Source organism: Thunnus maccoyii, chromosome 16 (assembly GCF_910596095.1).
Source record: "Thunnus maccoyii chromosome 16, fThuMac1.1, whole genome shotgun sequence".
NCBI classification, from domain to species: Eukaryota; Metazoa; Chordata; class Actinopteri; order Scombriformes; family Scombridae; genus Thunnus; species Thunnus maccoyii.
Window position 1 is genome coordinate 11064105 of NC_056548.1, and position 25106 is coordinate 11089210.

At 39.2% G+C, this 25106-nt stretch overlaps 1 protein-coding gene across 3 annotated transcripts; it reads left to right on the forward strand.

Moving 5' to 3' along the window:
• The first annotated feature begins 73 nt into the window (after positions 1-73).
• On the forward strand, positions 74-23233 carry LOC121880508 (nardilysin-like). Of its 3 annotated transcripts, none has more exons than XM_042387768.1 (32): positions 74-134; positions 744-972; positions 1863-2106; positions 2916-2997; positions 3876-4029; positions 4727-4800; positions 4974-5069; positions 5251-5373; positions 8243-8300; positions 8979-9052; positions 9473-9542; positions 9814-9891; positions 11145-11265; positions 12758-12816; positions 13128-13182; positions 13308-13412; positions 13873-13996; positions 14384-14470; positions 15339-15458; positions 15594-15645; positions 16058-16208; positions 18265-18392; positions 18604-18766; positions 18976-19007; positions 19270-19408; positions 19534-19581; positions 19677-19729; positions 20388-20471; positions 20724-20814; positions 21026-21142; positions 22061-22150; positions 22285-23233. In XM_042387768.1, exons 2-32 carry the CDS (start codon positions 779-781, stop codon positions 22507-22509), a joined length of 3291 nt encoding a protein of 1096 aa, XP_042243702.1. In that variant the 5' UTR covers positions 74-134; positions 744-778; the 3' UTR covers positions 22510-23233. The 3 variants fall into 3 exon arrangements, with proteins under 3 accessions (XP_042243702.1, XP_042243704.1, XP_042243703.1); XM_042387770.1 differs by having other exon boundaries at positions 778-972; XM_042387769.1 differs by lacking the exon at positions 74-134 and adding an exon at positions 143-666.
• The last annotated feature ends 1873 nt before the right edge of the window (positions 23234-25106 follow it).

The window sequence follows — 25106 nt, forward strand, 5'->3', positions numbered from 1 at the left end:
CCTCGCCTCCGGAACCAATCAGAGGGCGCTATAATGAAGTGCCCAAACTTCTCAGCGAATCAGAGCGCTGTTTGTTGGGCAGACACTCGTATGCACATATGCTGAGGCCCCTTCTGCTGTCAGCAGGGAGGAAGGTATGGATACATTGTTGATGCACCGGCTTCAGTAACAACTTGTAAAAGTTTCGTTTTGGCTTTTCCTCGAAAGAAACTATTAGCTAACTGAACCCGCTAAAGCTTCTTTTTTTTTTAAAGAATAATTTTAATATGTTGACAAAAAATTCTGGTAGCCTGTAGCACTCATATGGGTTTATCTTTCTCTGTATGTAAAGGAGAGTGTTTAATTTCTTCTTGGCTGTTTTTATAGACTTCTATGGTTCATGTGTTGTCGTCTTGCTTGTAGACGAGAGCTTCAGGTTTTGTTGTGGTGCTCCGGCTGGGTCACATTTTAGCTGACATCCAGCTGAATAGGGCGAAACCACCAGACAGCCTGTGTGAATAGCTGTATTGTGGGCGCTGGCTGGTGTGTGTCACAGTTCAGGTTCAAACCTATAGGCCTCTAGGTCTTGGTAAATCCGTGTTGGTTTTACTGGTTTTTGGGCTTTCAGTTTTGCCATACACGTCTGTCAGTTAGGGTCTTCATCATAGCTGTGTGCAGGCTGACAAGGTGTGTTGCTGTGCTAAGGAGTAAATTACCGGTGACAGCGAGCTGTCCAGTTGTTAATGGTCGCGCCTTGCTGTCAGCCCGCAGTGCCAAAGTCTCATCATCTCTGCTTAGGATGCCGCAGACGAACAAATCCAGAAACGCCCCGGCGTCGGATTCTTTAGGCTCGGTCCAAGCAGGGGCCTCAGCAGAGGACCCAGACCCGGTGCGCCGGGAGGAGAGCCTGGCTGCAGGGGACACAGGAGGAGGAGAGGACAATTCTGGAGACAGCGAGATCATCAAGTCACCAAGTGATCCCAAACAATACAGGTAAAACATACTTCCAAGTTAAAGGAGAGGTTCACTTTTTTTCCAAGTCTGTCTTATTAATACTCACATACATTTATGTGCACTGACATTTCTGCCTGCTGTAATCATTCTTCCTGTCCATACAAAGATCACTGCCAATAAAAGAGATAGGGGACAAAAACTACAGGTATCAAAAATACATTTTAAAGTTTATTTGAAGTTGATATGAGGCATATAAACAGGGCACTTTCTTAAGTTACAGTCTTTTTAGAACATAATTTCCTCTTTGGTAGCACAAAAAGGATGATTTAGTAGGATTAGTATGATCTGGAAGAATCATTACAGCAAGTAAAACTGATTCACTGTTCATATGGCCACCTGACTAATGTTTTAAGACACTTGAAAACAAATCCTTTTCCAATTCCTGAGATGTTTCCATCCTCCCAAGTATTTAAATTATGAATTGCTTTCCTGTTACATCATTAATTTCCTCTATTCTGCAGTTATTCTCACTCATTGTTATTAATATGATTGTATGTGCAATGAAATACATCTGAGGATACTCTTTTCTTGTATTTGTGAGCATTAAAGTGCTGAGGAAATGACCCAGATCCACTAACCCAGATCCAAAAATGAGCCTCTGTTCCACCTCTGTGCAACATTATTGTTCTGTATTGTAGTTCGGTGGGACGATTTCATGCTATAAGCACACACCAGTGCCTCAGGCCTCTGTGGGGTGTACAGAAATTGCTGCGAGGAAGCACAAAACAAGAAAGTCTCAAAGGGTATAAGATGCAGTTTGCTAGGAGACATTTGAGTTAACAGCTTGTTCAAAATAAGACAATGAAATGAGCAGCACTGTGTCTTCAACCTCCGTGTGCTGTTTCACCTTTGACTTTGACTCCCCTCAGGTACGTCGTGCTGGCCAACGGGCTGCGAGCTCTGCTCATCTCAGACTACAGCGGTCCAGCAGCAGCAGCATCAGATGATGAGGACTCAGAGGAGGAAGGCGAAGAGGAAGAGGAGGAAGAAGATGAATCTGGAGAGGAATCGGAGGACGAGTCTGAGGACGACGACGATGAGAGGGGCAGTGATGATGATGATGAAGACGACGACATGGAGGGGAAAAAGAAGAGGGGAAATGCAGAGAAACAGGTATCACAGTGACGTGTAATGTGGAGGTCTCCTGTGTCTATTAAGTGTAACAGGAGAGGAAGAAGAGAAGTTAAGTCATGTTGAAACTGAAGAAATATGAGCTGAAATCCAATATCTGGGCAGTCGAAATAAATGACACTTATTTAGGACTGACAGCACTATTTAAACAGGAAACTATTGTACTGTTAAATAGACAAACTTCACAGGGCGTCCGGGTGGCAAAAACGCTGACCATGTAACTACAACATCCCCAATTCGAGTCCTGCCGTAAGGGGATACAGGAGAGAGGACTTTTGTAAATGTCCTGTCTCCTCTATACTGTCTAATTATCAAAGGCAAAAATAACCCAAACATATTTTAGACAAGACTAAGAGTCTACAGCCATACTAGCAGCTCTGTGAGGCTGTACTTTGGGACAGCAGCGCTTTGAGCTGAACTCTCACATCAGCATGCTAACATGCTCACAATGACAATGCTAGCATGTGTACCATGTTCACTATCCTGACTGGCCTGATGATGGCACTAAATGAAAAATCAGGATGATCAGTTTGTTATAATTCATCCTAAAGGGGACATGAATGTGTGAACTAAATGCTCTGGGGACCATGAATGTCTGTGTAAATGTCATGGTAATCCATGTAATGATTGTTAAGATTTTCAGTCTGAACCGAGGTGGTGGACGGACAGATCGACCAACATTGTCATCCTTAGCGCCACGCTGCTAGCATAGTTAAAAATACACAAACTGTACCCAAAATCTTGTGAGTGCATTGCAAGACTTGAACATGACCTTATTGTGTGTTTGCCAGTCTGCAGCAGCCCTGTGTGTTGGAGTGGGCAGCTTCAGTGACCCCAGTGACCTCCCAGGTCTCGCCCACTTTCTGGAACACAGTGAGTAATTTACCAAAGAGGTTCAAGTCATTTTTTCTCATCGTTATTTGTTCAAGGGTTAATTAACCCCTGGATTCACTTACATTGTTTTCTATCACCAGTCAAGTCAAGTGCATTTGATTCATGTAGCCCCAAATCACAAATTGTCTCAGAGGACTTTATAATCTGGTCAACATATGACAGCCTCCATCTATCCTCTGACCCTTGAGTTGAACAAGACAAAAACTCTTTAAAGTGGGGGGAAAAAAGAGAGAAACCTGAGGACGAGCAAACCAATTTACATATTACAGTAGTTACTTTGTTATTTTGATTATCGAGGGTACCCTCTTTTCTTTAGCCTGTGTTGTCTACTTCTACTTCATTTAATAATTTCTGACATTTCCACAAAATACCCTTCGCCAAGCAACAGAGAATGGGCATGAACTTGTTGCATTCAGTATGTGTAAGACAGCAAGAGGTTCCTCCAGCCAAAAAAACGCAAGACTTTCTCTTGAAATGCAACAAATCTTCCGAATTGGATTCCGCTTTATTGATGCTACTGTCAGTGGGGAAATTGTTATATCCGTCTCCTCTACTGATGTGATTGTGGGAACATAGTTCCTGAACAGCCGGTCTGAAAAGAAGCACTTGCTCATTTTTACAGACTGTCATCAAAACTGACACCAAATTTTTACAACGATATTTAGAGCTTTTCTTTAAGGCTATATCTAAAAAAAGCTATCCCATTCCATTCTTGCTTGGCTGGAAATATATTGCCATGCTATCTGTATTTGGCCATGGTACATCACCAAGTAGCAGTTGTGGATCTTTATATTTTGATTTACAATCTCTCCCCTCCTTTTCTGTACTCCCCCACTCTTTTTTTCGCAATGTCCCAGTGGTGTTTATGGGCAGTGAGAAGTACCCCTCTGAAAACGGCTTTGATGCTTTCCTCAAGAAGCACGGGGGGAGTGACAACGCCTCCACCGACTGCGAGAGAACTGTCTTCCAGTTCGACGTCCAGAGGAAAAGCTTCAAAGAGGCTCTTGACAGGTGAGGAAGGATCAGAGGGTTTTGTTGTCGGAGCAGCGGCTCTGAAGAAGTGGACTTCTAAAGTATCATGACTTACAGATAAATACAAAAACACAGTAATGGGAAAAGGAGAAAATAAATGTGATAAAACATTAAAACAGTTATTACATACCAGCTGAGAGATGATAACTACTTGGACACAAAGCCTTGTCCTGGTATTGTGTTATGTACAGATGAAATACACTCATGTCTTCAACTTTTACCCTTTTGGTCACTGACACACAAGGTCAGGATTGTCTTACTTAGTAACTGCTAGCTCGTTATCAAACTAGTGATTAACAAAATTGGTTTGTACCATTAAAACTTAAGAAATGTCTCGGCTAGTTAAGCAATGTGTAAATTGGTTGCTGGGAAAAATCTGTTGCGTGGTTCACTCAAAAGCAATCAACCATGTAAACAGGAAGTCACTGTAGCATCACAAGCTGTAGTATAACTTCCATGAAGTTTGAACTAACAAACCACCGGAGAAACTGATTCCTGTTGTGTGAGAGACTCAGACAAACGTTTCACGCTCAATCAGTTGCCATTCTGCTCTTGTCTGTGTTCTGTATCAGTCTACATCTGATTGTTTCTGTCTGACCTGTGTCCTTTCTCTTTCTTTCTCTCTGGCTGGTATGTGGCCCCTGATTATGGCCTCTCTTTCTTGTCCCCCTCTTAGGTGGGCTCAGTTCTTCATCTGCCCCCTGATGATCCGAGACGCCATCGATAGGGAGGTGGAGGCCGTTGACAGCGGTGAGTCTCGGTGCCTCTGTGCTGTGAAGTTAAATTTCAGCCATTGTACTCGGAGTTAAACTTTCCATCAGCCACAATCGCTGTGTTCTCCTCACGCATCCCTTTTGCACATCATCGATCGCCGTCTTTCTTTCATCGTCTCAAGGTTTTCTGTCTCTCCTTCTGTCTATCAGAGTACCAGCTGGCTAAGCCGTCGGACTCCCACAGGAAAGAGATGCTGTTTGGCAGTCTGGCCAAACCTGGACACCCTATGGGCAAGTTCTGCTGGGGTGAGTTGGTAAACATAACCGCTGGGACACAATACACATAGGGCCTCCTTGGGGTATGTTCAGCAATAGTAAACAGGAGCACCGAGACAGACGGCAAGTTTCCTTTCTTCCTGATATCCAGGCATTTGTATACAAATTACCTGCAGTGTTTTATATTCCTGTTGAATTGTGACATTACCAGGAAACGCGGAGACACTGAAGCATGAGCCAAAGAAGAAGAAGATCAATGTCTATAAGCGGCTGCGTGCCTTCTGGAAGAAACACTACTCTGCCCACTATATGACTCTGGCAGTGCAGTCAAAAGGTCAGGAAAATCTATATCCATTTATTATATATCAAGAACTAGATTGACAGAAATTTAATTGATTTCACTAATTTCATACATCTAATGAATTGATTAATTGAAAAAGCAATCTGTAGATTAATGAACAATTAAAACAATCAGTAGTCGCAGCTCTAATAAGGATTCACTTCATCCGTGCTCAGCCGGCTGTAATCGTTCACGAATCAACTCAAATTGCCATATTTCTCAAAACAAAGCCAGATACAAATTATGTAACACGTTTTTTCAAGGTTTCACAGAAAATATCACACAGCTAATTAACTGTTGCATAGAAGTCAAATGATGACTAGTGTTGACATTTGTGCTGAGAAAAAAAAAAAGCTCCTTATGAAACAGTTGAATTGCTTCCTGTTGACACCTTGAGCGTTTGATAAACGCTGTCTTCACCTAGAAAATCAACCACTGTGAAAGTTTAACATTTCACACAAACATTTTATATAACCCGCATTTTAGTGGGAAAATAATGAGGCATTTAAGCTTTAAAAGCGATATTGATAAAAGCAATGTTTGTCCTCCGACTGGAGGTTTTACTGTATTCTTTTAAAGCTGTCATTACTGGTAGTAACAGTATGTGTTTTTAATAATCCAGATGCCAGAGTTTTGCTCCAAATGACATGTGTATCCACCACTCGCCTTAGCCAGCTACTCTGTCAGAAATGCAGAGAATAAACTCCTGAATCTGGTTACAATACAGCCACACAACTTTTTCCCCTCCGTCATTGTGTGACGTTTTGTTAAAGAATAAAGTCAATAACTGGCCTTTTTCCACCATGCTGTGAGCAAACACGATCTGATCTCACGCTGCACGCAGGACAGAATCAGGAACAGTTTCGCAGGCAAAGAATACAAGCACAAAGAGGAGTGTTTATGTTTCCAAAGTGTGATCTGACATGAGATGAATCCTGTAATACATAGATTTTTTTGTGCCAATCCAACTGATGCTACTGATCATATTGATGCCCACTATGTGTTGATAGTATTGATAGGTATCAATGTATGCGCTCAGTAAACCGAGAGGCTTTTATCAGTGAGATAAAATGATGAACAGTAAGAGTGGAAAAACATGCATGCAGCATTTTCTGTGAATCCCCTGAGTGTAGGGCTGCAACTAACGATTATTTTCATTGTCGATTAATCCACCAATTATTTTCTCGATTTATTGATTGTTCATGTGGTTCATAAAATGTCAGTAAATTGTGAAAAATGTCCATCCCAAGTTCCCAGAGCCCATTGTTACTCTTCAAGATGTCTTGTTTTGTCCAACCCAAAGATAATAGGTTTGTTATCATAGAAGAGTATGAAAATGAGATAATATCCACATTTGGGAAGCTGGAACCAGTTCATTTTTGCTAAAAAAAAAACAACAAAACAGTGCTTAAATGATTATTTGATTATCAAAACTGCTGACTAATTTTCTGTCGATCAACTAATGGACTAACCAACTAATCGTTGCAGTTCTGTGTGTGTGTGTGTGTGTAATTTGAATCCTGCATGAGGAGGGAGGACTCCACCATTTACAATTAAACTACTATATAGAATTACAGTGTAAATATGCTGAACTACTGAATGTTTATTGCAGAAACAAGACTAGGTCAGAACCTAGTATAAAGCTGGACAAACTGTGTATGGTCTATGTGTGAAGTTGGTTTTCTTTTGTTTTTGTTATAGCGATAGTCAGTGATAGTGTCGATAATGTGAATTCCTGGATATTAAGTATATTATATTAAATCTGCAATTTTCTGTAGTGGTCCCAGTAATATTTGCTGGTAAAGTGTCCTGAAGTAGCATATCACATGACATGGTTAAGCTATGTTTGAGTCAGAAAAAAGGTTATAAACACAGTTGCAACAACAATACTTTCCACTCATATCTTTGTTTGTTTGTTCTATGTTTGATTTAAAAGAGAACTTGTTTTTATTCTAATTATAACTTTTCTAAACATCTGTTAATTCTTCCTGCTCTTTCATCTGTTTCTATCTGCGGATGTCTCTCGTCTTTCACTCTGCATTGAGTGTTTTGTCAGATTGATTTGTTATTTGGGTTGCTTTAGCTGTGCATGCACCTTTTTTCTGCCTCTTTCTCGGTCGATGACCATGTACGCTGTGGTGGAAACTGCAAATGAAAGTTTTGATAGCATTTTGGGTGCAAATTCAGGAGGCTCATCTCGGCCCGGTTACTGCAGTTACAGTCAAATCAAGCACACCTGCGGAGCAGCTGCCCCACACTAAACTGATATAACAGCCTATTTGAGTCATATATAAGTTAATGTTTTATCGGCAAGACTCGTGTTTTAATGCTGTCGTCTATGGCTGGTAGAGCCAAAATGCCAATCATACATGGTACCAGAAATCTATGCAAATGCAAATAAACAAAAAGGATTTCTGCACGACCAAAGTAAATACACAACTGGAACCTCCTATCACACCCACGTAGACTAACATTTTTTTAAATATATGCAAAGGCTCACACTATACAACAGCTTAATTGACATTGTAGTGTTTTTTTATTGTTTTGTTTACATTAGTAATGAGAAAACAATAGTAAACCAGGTGTATATTTTCAACATTCATGTTCATTTGGTTAGAAAGAAAGTGCTGACTTTTCATCTATATGTTAACTGCATAATCATACATGTGAATTCAACTGTAATCAGTTGACGGGTTGGGCCTCCAAGGGGTAAAACTGTAGTCGAAACTTAAGTTTTACTCAACACCACAGGTGCTCTGAAACAAATATTCTCCTCGGAGTCTGTAAATCTGAGTTTTCAGCTTGAATTATTGAGACGCACTTGAGTTCTAATTTATCCTCCTTCACTCGGTCTGTCCTTTAGAGAAACTGGACACTCTGGAGGAGTGGGTGAGAGAGATCTTCAGCAAGGTGCCTAACAAGTAAGTATTGAAGAAGAGGCACTCGTTCACTGAGAGGAGGTGCCGTTGTGATATAGATTTAGTCTGAATATCCTTCGAGATTGAGCTCAAATGTAAATGTCAAGCCTTCCTCTGTTTCTTTTTCTGCTTTTTTTTTTTGTACCTCTCTTCATCTCAACCTTTTTTTTTTCTCAACACCACACACCTGAAAGGGATCATTTCTCCCTAAAGTCAAGCTGAAGTCGTGTTTTCTTACAGATATCCACCTCTGTTTGCGTTATGAGTCATTGCGACAGCATCGACATGCATATCACAGTTAACCTCCAGGTTTTAATGATTTCAATTAAAGGATTACACGCTCCTGTATGGGTTGATTAAAAAATTCTCCCATCTATGAGCTTATAAAATCTTCTCAGGCTCCTTCAGCTCCTTTTAGATTAAGTTAATTTATTCTCATCAAGTGAAAATCAAGATTTTTAGAGTTACACCTAGCAGCAACAACATGCTGTTTTTGTGAAATGTAAACAATAAGTGGAGACAGTCATCTGCAAACTTCTGCTAGCAGCTTTTCATGTATCCCTTCAGTGTAATTACAACAAAAATATTATTTTCTCTGTGGTATATTATTGTTTAATTGGTGTTAATTAATAAAATATCATGACTGTTGCCTTTCATGATTCTGTTTTTTTTTGTCTACAGTGGCCTCCCCAAGCCAGATTTCTCCGATATGCCGGATCCCTTTGATACATCAGCTTTCAACAAGCTCTACAGAGGTATCCATCTTACTGTGAATCTCTGAATATTGAACACATCTGGGGTACTCTGAACAGTGGTTCCCAATCTGGGGGTCACAAAATAAATCATAGGGGTTGTATTATGGTTTAAAGGATTGTAAAAACAGAAAAGAGAGGTTTATTTTTTCAGGCTTTTGTCTAATTTGTGCTTTTTTTCTTTTGAATTACTGGATAATTTTGTCCCCTCAGGGCTCTAAAAAGTGTTCAAATAAAACAATCTGAGAAGGAAATGTTACCCTGTGGTTGAAATGCACACAATCTGTAAACATATGCAGACTGATAAGATGTAGCTTGGTTTTAATGTATCACAAGCAAAAAAAAAAAAGGTTAGGAGGAAATAGAATCCAGCAGCAGTATGAATCCTAACACTCACTAACTTTTGTGTTTGTGTGTTTGCAGTCGTTCCTGTTAGGAAAGTTCACGCTTTGAACATCACCTGGGCTCTTCCCCCTCAGGAGAAACACTACAGGTGAGCTAATGACAATGCAATAGATATACAGCACAAGGCACATACAGGCAGATTTAGATGGTTCATAACAGGCTGTTATGAACCAGACTTTAGAGAAATTGCATGAAATGTGTTTCTTTCTCTTTTTTCCATGTCCCTGTCTCCTTTCTCCAGAGTGGTGCCTCTTCATATAAACATAGAATTAGACAAGCCAAAAGATAGCATGATTGTAGAGGGATTGCATCAATGTTTTTTTGTTTCTCCTTTTCATGTTCATCCCTCCTCTTTTCAGAGTGAAGCCTCTCCACTACATCTCGTGGCTGATTGGCCATGAAGGCACAGGAAGCATCCTCTCAGTGCTCAGGAAGAAGTGAGTGTTATTGCCTCTGTCTGTTTGTTTTTCTGTTTCGAGGGTACTCCAAAACCCAATTAAAAGGTCTTCAATTTGCTCGGTATACATGAGCTTTTTCAAGCTCAGAGGGAGCCCTGAGTGTTTGAGCCCAATCTTCAAACTATACACTTTGCCAGCCCACTTGTCAATGTGATTCATACATTCTCATCCCTGGATGTGGTTTTACAAGAGCATTTCAGCCTCTTGTTGATAAGTGGCAAAGTGATTCACCAAACCCTATAGTCCCACAATACCAAGAGCCCATCCAACAGTCCCTTTACCATCAGCACCACTTTGAGCATTTGATAGAATATTCCTGTTTACTGTGTCTGCTATTTTCATGTGTTGATAAATGACAACAGTGAGATTTGAGTGTACTCAGTCTCAATTCCCATTTGAAACAAACTGCTGAGGCAATAGAGTGGTTGTTTTTATTGAGTTCAGACAATTTCAACATCAGGGGCTGAGAGGCTGGTTTCAAATTGGGCCATTATTTTCCCCATCACTGAAATCTGGGAATGGTCTGCCCGCACATGTGTCTGGGACGCCACCAATTGGCTGTCGCAAAGTTTAAAGGAGCATATCAGTGTTTTTTCAGTGTATTTACTATACAACAGATTATACTCTACATCTGCATATCATTTTAAAAAAGTATACTATACATTTTTTTTGTCATGCTTTTCCTGCTACTGGTTTTCAGTTCAGTCCAGTATGAAAACATTCAGATATTTAAAACTTGCTTGATGTGATCCATCACAGTGAACATCATTTCTACTTGAGTGAAAAGGTTTTAAAGGGCATCAACACACAACAGAAACATGCCTTTTATACAGATAAAAGCAGATACGACGTTCACTGTGATGGATTGCCCGACTCAAGAAAGTTTCAAACGTCTTCAAGTTGTTTTTCATTCTTTAAATGAATAAAAAGCGATGGCTGCTGCGAGGCAGGACGAACACAATAATCGCATCTTATTTATTCATTCTGGCGTTTTTAAAGCTGAGCCGACTGTCCCAACGGGAACACAAAAGCATTTGTGAAATGGTCTGCAATCTAGAAACATGAAGTGACACATTTTCTACTTACTGCCCTGCTCATATTTCAACACTTAATGTGCTTTCTCTTTTCCAGCCTATTGCAGCAAGTGAATCATCCAGCAGTCCTGTTTTTAAATCAATGTTAATTTATGTTTGTGTGTTTTTGTGTGTGTGTGTGTGTGTATGTGATTGTAGGTGCTGGGCTCTGGCTTTGTTTGGAGGCAACAGTGAAACTGGCTTTGACCAAAACACCACCTACTCCATCTTCTCCATCTCCATCACCCTCACTGACGAAGGTTTCCAAAACTTCTATCAGGTATCTTTTTTTTTTTTTTTCGTATTCTTGATATAGTGAAACACAGACTCAGGCCTAAGCAGAGAAAAACATGTAAAAATATTTAACAGTGTACACATTCATCTCTGATTTATAGGTATATCATTCATATCATCAGTTGTTGAATGTTGACATACTTGACTGTTCGTTCAGCAGAGCCTGGTAGCAGTGTAACTTAGATATACCCAGCCGGCCTATTCGTCTCTGTTTTCAGTAATACAACAGGTAATTTCAAGAAGGCAATCTGTGTGATCAGTTGCTATAACAACTCTTGTGTTAACCAGGGAGGCAGTTGGTGATCATTCAACAGGACTGTTTTCTAATCTTAAATTTTTAATGGAAAATGTTTCAGTCAACAAATTGAAAACTACTGTATAAATGCCGCAGCGGCCTTGAGGACATAGTTTTTTGTAATCTAGAGCACTTCATCCCTTGCGTCTCAGAGAGGATGAACCTGGAGTTGTTTGGATCACAGGGTGCTAATTTTCTGAAACACAGTGCAGGACACAAACTGCAGTCAAGTGTGGCACACAGTGCTCCAATTAAGTCATATATAAGTTAATACAGTTAAGAATCCAGTAGGTTCTGGTAGATTGATGGTCATCTCCTCCCATTCGACACACAGCAAGTCTCTACAATATGAAACTGGTGATGGAAACACAACAAAAGAACTCTTTTTTGGTGCACTTGCACCTCGGAAAAATGCTACTTAACTTAATTGCAGTTACAACAAACATTGTTAGGAACTTGTTTAAGTGCACTCATAGTAGAGGACAGAAAGGACAGCATTTAACACAGCATACAAAAGAGCCAGTTGCCAAAGGTTTACAATTCAAGAGAACCTAAACATATTAGAAAACATAAAATATGACTAATCGTTACAAAAAAAACATAAGAAAACAACTAAATGTACCCTAAAGTACCAAAGGTTTACCATTTTAGAGTTGAATAACCTCAGGGAACTGTTCAGATTTCAAAGAAGAGTTGCCTATTTTCTGTTGCATGCACAGCAATTATGAAAGGCCTGTGTTGGCCTGTATTCTCTCTCTTAAAAACAGATTGGTCAGGACTGAGGATTCCTTTGTTCACAGTTAATGATTATTCCTCTTTATTCACAAAAGCAGAGGTGACATTTTCATTTACATGCTTGAATCTCTAAACGGGGGGCGAATAAAGACACGCATTACTGTCTCTTCAGTTTTTCTAATGAAAACATCTTTTCCAAATGAATTGTCATAGCTCGGTGTAATAACTGTAATCAAATAATCTTAGGGAACATGATTGGCTGCCTCTTTCTGACATCAGTGTAATTGTTATGGTTTATCAAAATCAACAATACATTTCACATAAACTCTGTCATTTCTAGTAACAAAGAGGGATTTTACCAACAAATGAATGTGGTAATGACTCATTTAGGCTCAAGCTTTTTCATGTCATAGTGTCTAATCTCTGTGTGTCTGTGGGTTTTTCACAGGTGACTCACCTGGTGTTCCAGTACCTGAAGATGCTGCAGACACTCGGACCACAGCAAAGGTGCTGTCGCTCACACACGCAGTCTCACAAAACGGCACAACAGAGGCACATTAGCTACAAAAAAAATGCTTTTATAATCAAACACAACCTCTATATTCTGTCTGTGTGGCTTTTTAGTACACAGTAAGATTGGAAGTAATAACTGTGACATTACACAGGTTATTGATAGGTTAATGGGTATTTGTTTCTTCAATTATATATTAATAGCTTTATTGTTGATGTTTTTGTTGTGTTCCTTAATCTGAGCGTTGATGAGCTTCTGTCTTGGATGAATAAGGGTAATTATTCTGTCTGTTTGGTCATGCATTCAGAATATATGAAGAGATTCAGAAGATTGAAGCGAATGAGTTTCACTATCAGGAGCAGGTAAGAATCTATATATTCATGTGCTGCTGTGTTAGATGCTTTTTGGATAAAAAAGTGATTCAATATTGTGTTTTTATAAGTGTAACTGGGAGGTTAAAAGCTATATTTGATTTCCTCTTTCTCAGATTGACCCTATAGAGTACGTGGAGGACATTTGTGAGAACATGCAGCTGTTCCCGAAAGAAGATTTCCTAACAGGAGATCAGCTGATGTTTGACTTTAATCCAGAAGTAAGTTAATTCGTTCAGGGTTCAGGGGAGTGAACCAGTTCAGGATTTTATTCTAAAACTTCCTTTTTTAGATTGAAAAAGGGTATTAATGAATTAGGTCACTTGAAAAAAGAAAAATATAGATGTATTTCCTGTCTGATATGTTGATGATTTATACACCTTAGTAGAAGTTTGGTGTGAGAAATATATTTGTTAGAGTTGGTATAGTCTCTGATTGGTGGATATTACTTTGCATCAAAAATTTAAGTCTAATTGTGGCTTTGCATTTTCTGTGATGAAAGTATCTTCTGCTCAGATTTTCTGCCTCTTACTGTGATTGACAGCTAAAACCGTTCTCACATAAACAAGTAATTTAGCAACTGAGAAAACAAAATTTGCTCTCCTCACTTGCTGAAAAGTTGACTTTATTTGCCTGTATGTCTGTGCGTGCGTGTGTGTTTGTGTGTTTGTGTGTGTGTAGGTGATCAGTGCAGCTCTGTCCCTCCTCACCCCTGAGAAGTCCAACCTGATGCTGTTGTCACCAGAACACGAGGGCCAGTGTCCCCTCAGGGAGAAGTGGTTTGGCACACAATACAGCATGGAGGGTGTGTTTCTGTGTGTGCTTGTTTTCAGTGTAACAGCTCCTTCGCACAATGTAGGCATTCAGTGAATACAATGTCTTTTTTTTCCCCCCTTGTGCAGTGATATTCACCCTGATATAATGCAGGCAGCCAGCAGCATAAATGCCAGCATTTATCTCTGTCTTTTAGATGGCAAACAATAGTGTTGGAACAGCATTTGAAGCAAAAATTTACAAAACAAATATTTCATTTTCAATAAAATGAAGGGTTTAAGCTCCTCATTCAAATTATAAATCCAAACCGCGAATCTCTTTTAGACTTTTACTCATGGTTTAAAATATATAACTTAAAATATTCACAATTAAATGGAAATTTAATTGTATCTGTCCTGTTTTTTCCTCCTTCACACAGACATCCAGCAGGAGTGGATGGAGCGTTGGACAGGAAACGTGGAGCTAAACAGTGACCTCCATCTTCCTGCTGAGAACAAGTTCATCGGTGGGTGAATTAACTTTTAAAAAGTTGGTTGTTGTTGCCCAAAACTGTGGCAAGTATCTGAAAAGTGTCCAATGAGATGATCATGAACAAGACGTGGTCCAGTAGTTTGTACTTTTGCTCTCCATTCATCCGTCCAACAAATGCAGTACTCAGATATATCGACCAAACTTGGAGGAACAGTCGCCTATTTGGCAGTTCATTGTTAAGTCACTGATCTAATGGAGATGTTCTTATTCATTGTTAACTTATCCTTTATATCTTAAGCCCCATTCAGAGGGGATTTATTTCTCAAGGGGAGGTGGGGTGATTTCTATATTACTGCGCTGGTCACTGATTTTAATCCTATCAGGAGCACACATGTCTGTGATTTTTCACTTCCCAACACCCCAGTAATGATTACAGCGCCACTCACCAACTTTTTTTTTTGGTGAACTCACTGGTCCTCACGTAATTATGGTTCTGTCTTTACTGGTCTACCTTTGTATAACCAAACCTATTTTAATGTACATCAATTAAATGTGAGGATTTTTAATCATATCTCAGGCATCTCTGCAATGGTGGTGCAATTCTGACCAAACTTTCAGGGCTAATGCATTTTGGCACCGTGATCGTCTATACATTTTGGAAGGCGACAGAACGGTATGGCCAATTTTGAAAAAAAACGTGGAGAAACTACGCGTCTTCACTTATTTGTCCCAAGAGTTCCTGAATCATTTATTTGGAGCGGGAGACATCTTCCTCTGTGTTGACAAGTGGTTGTATGTTTTTCCCAAACTGGACATACTGAATTTTTGAAACTCACACATTATTTATGAGATTGGACCAAGTGGAATGATATTTTTTTATTGTTTATGTGCATTTTGCTCAGCCACTGACTTCACCCTGAAGCCCTCTGACTGCCCGGACACAGACTATCCTGTCCGGATAGCCGACAGCGACATGGGCTGCCTGTGGTACAAGAAGGACAGCAAATTCAAAATCCCTAAAGGTGTGTGTGTGTGTGTGTGTGTGTGACAGTGACTGCTTTTACTGTGTGCATCATTGAGCATGCAAGATGTTTCCAGAAGGACATTAAATATCATCAGGGAGATGTTGACACTGTTTGTCCTTTCTCCTGTTGCAGCCTACATCAGATTCCACATAATCTCTCCTGTAATCCAGCAATCTGCTAAGAAGTGAGTTCAGACTCAAGTATGACCTTCAGAAAATAGTGTTTGTTTTCCTGCTTTAAAATTCATTAACATTTCTTGCTTTTCTGCCATCCCTCACTCTTTTTCCTTTTGTGTGGTTTCTCTTCTCCACTATTTTCCTCCCTTTTTCCCTCTTTTGCCATCATTCCTCTATCCGTCCTCCATCCTCTACTCTTCACTTTTTATCTTATTCATCACTTTCTCCTTTGTTTCTTGTCTTTCTCTTTTGTTCCCTCATGTCTTTCACCCTCTCTCTCATTTCCTCCATCTCTCCATCCTTTGACTTTGTTCACTTTCCTGCTTCCTGTTTTCCTTCTCGTCTTTCTCACCTTTTTCCTTTTCTTCCACCTCTTTTATCTCTCCCTTTATCCTTCCTCCTCTCTTCCCTCTCTCCCAGCGTGGTCTTGTTTGACCTTCTGGTCAATATCCTGTGCCACTACCTGGCAGAGCCGGCCTATGAGGCTGAAGTGGCCCAGCTGGAGTATAAACTAGTGGCCGGTGAGCATGGCTTGGTCATCAAGGTTAAAGGCTTTAACCACAAGCTACCTGTGAGTAAATGCATCTGGAAGATGGTACACATGCAGATATTGATACATAAGCATACACATCCACACAAACATCATACGGGATATCTCTGACAATATATGGCTCACACACTAAGTAGTAAATGTTATTTCAAGGCATTTCATATCCAAAATGTGCATCAGAGAAGTCCATAGTGTATGTAAAAGTTTGTTTTGTCTTGTCATCACTCTGACTTTAATTTGACTCTTGGCTATATTAAAATTGCAATATTTAAATATCAAGCCAACAAGGAGGCGTGATATTGAGTAGACTGAACTTAATAGAATTGAGGCAATAAAGTGACAAATTTAAAATCCTTTCACACTGATTAAAAGCTATTAAATTACTTTCCTACTTAAAATCTACTCCATAACACTACATTTCACTTTATTGTCATAATTTCTTTAAGTAACCATTGATCACATTTTGTACGTTGTATATAACTGTTTGGTATGGCTCTATAAAAATTAATACTTTTAAAAAGTCTATAAGTTGTTACCAATAGCTTTGTTAATGGGTACTAAATAATTTCTTAATGGAGTGTAATAAAAAGACAAGACAAGACAAGTTATTAAATGTCACATAGGTCAGTACAAGATTCATTCATCAATATTAAAGCCAGTCAAGACAACGTACAAACAATTTGTTTCTAATAAGTATGCCTTATTAAAAAGTAGTTCCCACTATTAAATTTATTTATATATATATATATTTATATATATATATATCAGTGGCGGCTGGTGACTCAAAAAATTAGGGAGGACAAGAGGAAAAGCAACATGGAATGTTACAATAAACCGCATCAAACTATATCATTGTCCCCCACCTGATGAAATCGGAGGGTTGGGGGGCAATTTTATATGCCAATAAAACAATTTGCTTGAGTGGTGAAAAGGCTGCTTCTTTAAAGACATTTAGCATATACATAATGTCTTTAAACAAAGAAGTGCTCATTTTAGCCACGGAGTGGATCAAATGTGTCATTTTACCAACAAAGTGAAATTCGAATTTATAGTACTGTTCTATTGTGACAACAAATTTATGTTCTCATCAAAAACAGACAACATATCACATGATTTACACGTGTTTCCTATATATTTTCTTGGTATACAGAAATATAGTGGGGGGCGATCCGTACAGATCACAGATCAACTACGATCAGCTTAAAAACAAACTAAAGAAACGGTCAGAAGCAGGCAGCCAGACCTGAATTCTGGAAACTATCATTGGACCAACTCAATGTCAATATTGCATTCTGGTTGTTGATTGGTAAGGGAGGACAGCCTCCCTTGAAGCGTCATTTTACGTGTCATGGCCAATCACAGGTTAGCATGAAAAAAAATGAAATACATTGAGTCCAATGTAAGAGATCCCGCCATGCGGAGGACAGCAGGCACCCGTCCTCCTCTGTCCCCCACTCCACCTCCACCAATTGCACCCCCCCCACCACCACTTCACACACACTGCTCTTTATCCTCCCGCCCTGCAGGTGTCGCTGTTGAAGCATTTTTAACAGAATTTCAGTAATGGATTTTTTCCAAAGAAGAGAGAAAAAATACTTTATAAATAACACTGAGATTTGTAATGGTTTATTTCAACCAAATATTCTTTTTTATATTTTGATCTCCCCTTTCAAAAAATAGAGGAGGATCAACCTCCTCTGCCTCTATGGACCAGCCTCCACTGATATACAGTATATTCTTATAGTATTTAATGTTTAAAGAATATTTAAAGCCATCCAGTGGTAAAAATTATTATTACAAGACTTTCAAGGATTTTCACAAGAATTTTCTATAAACAAAAACCTTTAGATCAATTAGATCATTAGATCAATGATGCACATAAAAATTCCACACATAGAAACTTTAACAGCTAATCTGAGTAAAATTACTCATATACTGTATATGCATTGTCACATAAACATCACACACACACCCACACACACACACGTATGTTGGGGTTTGTTTTTTATTTTGGATACATGATAATGATGATTTTCCATCTCTTCTGCTTTTCTTTCCCTCTCATTTCTCTCTGTAGCTGCTGTTCCACCTCATCATTGATCACCTGGCTGATTTTTCTGTCTCGCCTGATGTCTTCAGCATGTTCGCGGAGCAGCTCAAGAAAACCTATTTCAACATCCTCATTAAACCTGAGAAACTCGGCAAGTCAGTTGTTTACCCTCTATCTCTTTATTTTCCCCAGATAATATCATCCTGCCGCTTAAGTCATCTCCAAGTCTATGATGCCTTCTAGTGGTGAAATGTGTGACAGCCCTAAATAGAAAAACCTCCTACTCTTGTTATCCTCTTTTCCTCTCTCTCTCTCTCTTTCACTCCTCCTCCTCCTCTTCCTCTCATCCTTTCCTCTCTCTCTCAGGGACGTGCGTTTGTTGATCTTGGAGCACTCTCGCTGGTCCATGGTGGAGAAGTATCAGGCTCTGACAGCTGGTCTGACCAGCGATGAGCTGATGGAGTTCATCCGGAGCTTCAGGGCTAAGCTGTACGCTGAAGGACTGGTGCAGGGCAATTTCAGCAGCGCTGTGAGTGGATGGCAGTCAATAAATGGACATGTAGATTGATTAACAATGAAATGAAATTAGCTAATTAGTTAATGCTCATGTCTGTACTTGCATCAATTGATTATGAGTGTACTTGACATTGTCCTCATGTTTTGCTCGCTTCTTCTCCTCTCTCTTTCTCTCTCTTACGTTGTACCTGTTCAATATCCTTTATTATATTTCCTCCACAGGAGTCAGTGGAGTTCCTGCAATATGTCACAGAGTAAGTCAGCTATTACTCTGAATGCACTTCGTAATGAGAACACCAATACTATACAATCAAATGGATTTGTTAGCTGGCACACACAGTAATTTGCATTAGCTTCAGTTGTTGAATCCATGACTCACCTTTCACTTGCTCCACTCTGTTGTTTTTTTTTTTAATCTCTCTTCATTCTTCCTTTCCTATGTCCCTCCTCACTTCTTTCATTCTCTCACCCCTTCTCCCATCCTCCCTTTTCTCCTCCTTTCTTCTCCTCTGGCAGCAAGTTGCAGTTCTCCAAGCTGCCAGTGGAGGTGCCAGTGATGTTCAGAGTGGTGGAGCTTCCTCTGAAGCACCACATCTGTAAAGTCAAATCACTCAATAAGGGAGACGCCAACTCTGAGGTCACTGTTTACTACCAGGTACATACACAAAAACACGTCTACAGTACTTCTTTAATATCTTAATATCTACCAATTTAACATCCTTTGTTTTTAAAGGCACGCTATTTCACTCCTATTTTTCTTTCTCTACACTTTTTATCTAGTCTGGCCCCAAGGCCTTGAGGGAACACACACTGATGGAACTGTTGGTGGTGAGTGCTGAAGTGTTTTACCTCCTTTCTCCATTTATTCTGTTTGTCTACTTGTTTATCCCTCCATCTTTGACTGAGCTGTTGTTTTCTTTCAGATGCACATGGAGGAACCCTGTTTTGACTTCCTCCGGACCAAAGAGACTCTGGGGTGGGTGTCTAATTATGTTTGCTTTTTTTTACTTTTGTTTGGCAAAATACAATTTGAATCATGTTTCCATTAAACTTGAAAAATCCTTAAAACTCATCTTTTCAAACTTCTTTTCACCTAGAAATGTTTACTATATTTTACCTCACCTATAATATGAATTGTAATTTATTTACAGTAAATGTTATTCATCTTTTGTGAAGCATATTGTATTACATCTTTTTGTATTTATTTGTATTATATCAAGTTTACATAACTGATCATGTCCCACTAAATCTGATACATCCTGGCATTTCATTGTTGCTTTCCAATATGCCAACTTTTCCAACTCTGTAACACTTATTTTTGACTTTGTTTGACTTATTTAAATTAGTTTTGCGAATTCCACTCAGGTTATTTTATGCAAAAATTGAAACTTGAATGTGTATAAAAACAGATCTATGTAAATGTGCTTGCTGTCTCCGCCACATGTCTCTGTCTTTAATATGGATTTTTATTTTTGCTTTCCAGAAGAACTAACTGATCTTGTTTGGAGACTGGAGGATTTTTGTTGTGCATGTCTAAAATTTGCAAGCTAGTAATGTTCATAAGCTCGCTCCAGTTACATTGGAAAATTGTTTTTCCATTTATCCACAGTAAATAAATCAAGTCTCTTCTGCAGGTACCATGTCTACCCCACTTGCAGAAACACCTCAGGCATTCTTGGCTTCTCTGTCACCGTGGAAACACAGGCCACCAAGTTCAAGTGAGTCTGCAATACAATTGTAACCTTTCATTTCATTCGCTCAAAAGCAAGATACGATTTATCTTAACTGCTTTCCCAAAACCAAAGTATAATTTATCTTGTTGTTCACCCAAACCCAAGCTACAATTTATCTATGTGGCCCCAGAAAGAGAAGCCAGCAGAACTGATAAATGAAGAAAAGAATCAAACACAGCCTATAGCCCATATATAATATACAATATCTCTTACCTCACTTGAACTTTTCTCTCTCAGTACCGAGCTGGTGGAGTTAAAGATTGAAGAGTTCTTGACTTCTTTCGGGGAGACGCTCAATGAGCTGACTGAGGAGGCCTTTAATACTCAGGTCTGTGTCTGTGTGTGTGTTATTTTGTGCGTTTGTGTGCTTGTGAGTTTCCCATAGATATAGAAAAACAGAAAAGTCACAATAACTGATATACATAGATTAACAACACATCAGAACCAGGTGTGCATTCAGATCTGCTGTTACACTTCAACTTATCAAACAATCAACAGTGTATAGAAACTGTAATGTACTGTATGTGTGTTTTGTACAGGTGACTGCTTTAGTGAAGCTGAAGGAGTGTGAGGACACACACCTCGGGGAGGAGGTGGACAGGAACTGGGCCGAGGTGGTAACACAGCAGTATGTGTTTGACAGGCTTAATAGAGAGGTGAGGACACATACATGCATATTTCCTCTTTATGCTCTCAGGAAGCTTGTTTTGACTCACAATTCATTCTTTTACTTCCACATGGGGATAGTCTATCTCTGTTACAATGGGAGTACATTCTCAAAGTATTGTCAACCTTTGGTTAGCCAAATATGGAACACCAAATTCACAAAAAATAAACTCTTATTTCAGCTTACGTCAAAATCTTGAACCTAATACTGCCAACTAGAGTAGATTAGTAGAGTTGATCTCATCCCAGATGGTTCAGTTAGAGACAGTTGTCAAAAAGAACAGCTTATGGATACACATTATAATATAATATGCACAAAATTAACCTATAGAAAGCAACATACATGTAAACCAGGGGACAGCCCACTGTCACAGTAACACCTTTATGCCATCATACTCAAGATAATTTTACATAATTGATCTCGCCCCACTAAACTTGATGCATCATAGCATTTCATCGTTGCTTTTTTTTGCTATTTCCACTTAGGTTATTTTATGCACATTTACAACAGGTAAAGGAATATTACACTTAGTTTAAAACGGATATAACTGATGTAATAAAGGAACTCATATACCTATCAGTGTGCCCTGTAGAGAGGTAAAACCTCTGTCCTGGTAGACGTAACTTGTACTGAGTCTGAGCTCAAACTTGACCTAATTATACAGTTTCCCCCTGTTAATCTTTGCTCTTCAGATTAAAGCAATTTATCATTACAAATGTTAACATTTACTATTAAAGAAGTTTCACTAATCTATTCAACATTCAAACTTCTTAGATTGTGTAAGTTGAACAATCTTTGTTTCTAATTTTTCTTAAAACAGAATCAGTGTTTGCTTTGAAACTACAGTTTAAACCACAGAGTGTTACATTTTTATTTGATGACACCATTTGTGTCTCTGTGTGTTCAGATCGAGGCTCTGAAGCAGATAACCAGGGATGAGCTGGTCTCCTGGTTCCACGAACATCAAGGACAGAACAGCCGCAAACTCAGCGTGCACGTAAGCAATGCTTTCATGTTTGTATGCCTGTGGATGTTCAGTAGAGCAAGAGAGGGATATGCAGCTTTTTTATTTTACTTTTCTGTGCACCTGTAAACACTGCATTTAAATAAAACTCTCTCTGTCTACCTAAGGTGGTGGGATTTGGTCCTGAAGAGAATGATGAGGAAGGTGGTAGTAAAAAACAAGAAGGAGAAGAGGGCAGACAGGAGGATTTAAGTGGCTCTACCTATGGGGAGGTGTCAAAACTCACCTTCCTTCCAGCCTCCCCCAAGATGACTGCTGCCGTAGCTATCATGGACATTCCTGCTTTCATTGAAGGCTTGCCCCTCTTCCCCTACCACAAGATACTTGAATAAACTCTTGCTCAGACTGTGAGACAGACAGATGGTTGTGCTTTGCCTCTTACAGAGCCACATTTGGGGACTCTGCCTCATTAGAGGTGCAGGCACTTAATACGTGGAGGTGAATGAAGGTTGAAACAGCTTCAACTACTCTCTGGACTGGATTCTCTTTTCTGGGGCTCAGCTTTAGATTTTACCAACACAGTGTGCATAAGCAAAAAGCCTGGAAGTGATGATAGAGTCTTTTTTAGCTAAGTGATCATCTATTCTGCTTTCTCACACTCAATTATTTTATATCCTCAAACACCGAGAGTGTGGGAGCGCTCTATCTATTTCTCTATCCCACACTGACTGAAAATCTTTGAATCAAATTCTCATTTATTTGGTTCTCCGAGCTCTGCTGCTAATACAAGCATGAATACTTGTCTTTCCCACTGTTTGTGTTAGAGCTCAGACTGAATTTAATGCCATTTGAAAATACTAATCAACTGTGAAAAGTGCAGAGATTGCAGAAATGCCAAGTCCTTTGAACCCCAGATGTGTGAATTTGAGTAATCGTGTGCTGGATTTCAAGCTCTGGTGTGTGCTGCTGCTGTTAGCTTGACCTGGATCATGCTGTGGTGAAGAAATAAATCAATGAGTGGTGAGTGAATGTATGGAAAATGTACTGTACTGACTACAGAAAACATACATGAATCTCTTCAGTTGTCTTCACAGTAAAAAGTACACTCAAACTCAAATATTCAGACTGAAATTCAGTTTTATTTTTGCTCATATTTTAGTGCATTTTCTCTACCAGCTCATACTGAAGGTGGAAGGAATTTACAATGACATAATTTTTGACATTTTGTTTATTTTTCTTTTCTGTAAATGCCATCTGAACTGACACACCTGCAATTTTCTTAACATACAAACCATACAACAGCATTTAACTACACATTTACTTGGATCTACCGAGTGACAAACAGAGAGGTCACTTTAAATTGTTTGCATGCTTGTGACTCAGTATGGCGTCAGCTGTTTCATTTACACAGGTTTCATTTATGTGAAAATCATTCTCACAGACTCTTACCTGCTCCCTAAGGAAAAGGTTGTTGCTTCAGGTGTTGTGCCTGGCTTGTGGCTGATGACACTCTGCACTATTGAATGTAATTAAAAATTAATCCAGAGCCCAGCACACCAGTGTTAACAAAATTAATATGCCCAAAGGGAAGTCTCATACTGTAGCAAAGTCTTCACCTGCAGTAGTCTCACATATCGTATAATGATACTACCTGAAAGATGGATGGCAAAACACTTTGTCCGCATTGAAAGGTCAAAAGTATGTACACCCAAATATCCACGTGTATGTGATTGTTCATCACCTAATTCAAAACCATGGCCATTAATACACTGCTATAACAATGTCCTCTCTTTTGGGAAAAAGAAAGGACAAGAACATGGAGCCTAGCTGCAGGGATTTTCTCCCAATTAGCCACAATGACATTATTGATGTTGGGTGATGAGGCTTGGCTCAGAGTCTGTGTTCCAGTCCATCCCAAAGGGGTTGAAAAAAGTTGAGGTCAGGGCTCTGTGCAAGCCTGTCAAGTTCTTAGACACCAGAAAACATTCCTTTTTCTGTACAAGGGCTGTTTAAACAGCAAAGAGCCTCCCCCAAACCATTGATGCAAGGTTTTAAAAACACAATTGTCTAAAATATCATAATAAACCACAGTAGAGTATGAATATATCTCTTAAACCTGCAATAAATTTTTGGCCACTTGGAGGCAGCAAAAGCTGGAAACACAACTCCTGACATCACCATTTAAGAAAATATGATGAACTTGTTAGCTAGCAAATAACAGTTGCCTAATTAAGATATGGAGCAACATTAGCTAACATTCTTTTAGAGTCGTGTTTCTGGCCATCTGACGAACTCCATTATTCACTTTCCTTTTAATTCTGTTTGTGGTCTCCCCTAACTTCCTGAAGAGTATCTGGCCTTTTAGGTAGCTTTTTAAATGCTGCATAATTGTAGCTAGTTAATTAGTTGCAAACTTTGTTTGTCTGCCACTGGATGTATAGTTGATTTTTATAGCTTTCTCACTGAAAAGTGCCTGTTGTGGCCAAAAAGGACAAATGAAAACAGTAAAGTTTAGGCCAAACCAAACAATATGCTGAAAGATGTTACATTGTATTGTATAAAGCTGAGGGCAACTGCGTCAATCATTTCTCTTCCTCTATTCACTGCATCTGAGCCCTTTCATGTACAATATGTGTTCCATTATAATATAAAAAATTTGATTATAGTGGCCTCCATTGGAACTATGAAGAGCAGCCCCAAAACAAACTGATTTGCATTTCAGGTAAGACATCTGCTACAGAACATCAAATCTTGAAATAACTTAAATGTCAGTGGAAATTCTTTTTTAATTCATCATCATGACTCCTTTTATACTATAGGAAAGTAAAATTGTAGTGCACAGTAAACTTAAAAGAGCAGGAATAGACTCAATGTGCCTTTTGATAGAAATACAGTAGAAAATAAAGGGAAGCCATCTAAAAAGAAGTGAAAATATTCCTGTGGGATAGATGGTGTTATTACCACACTGCTTAATGACACAATGTGGAAT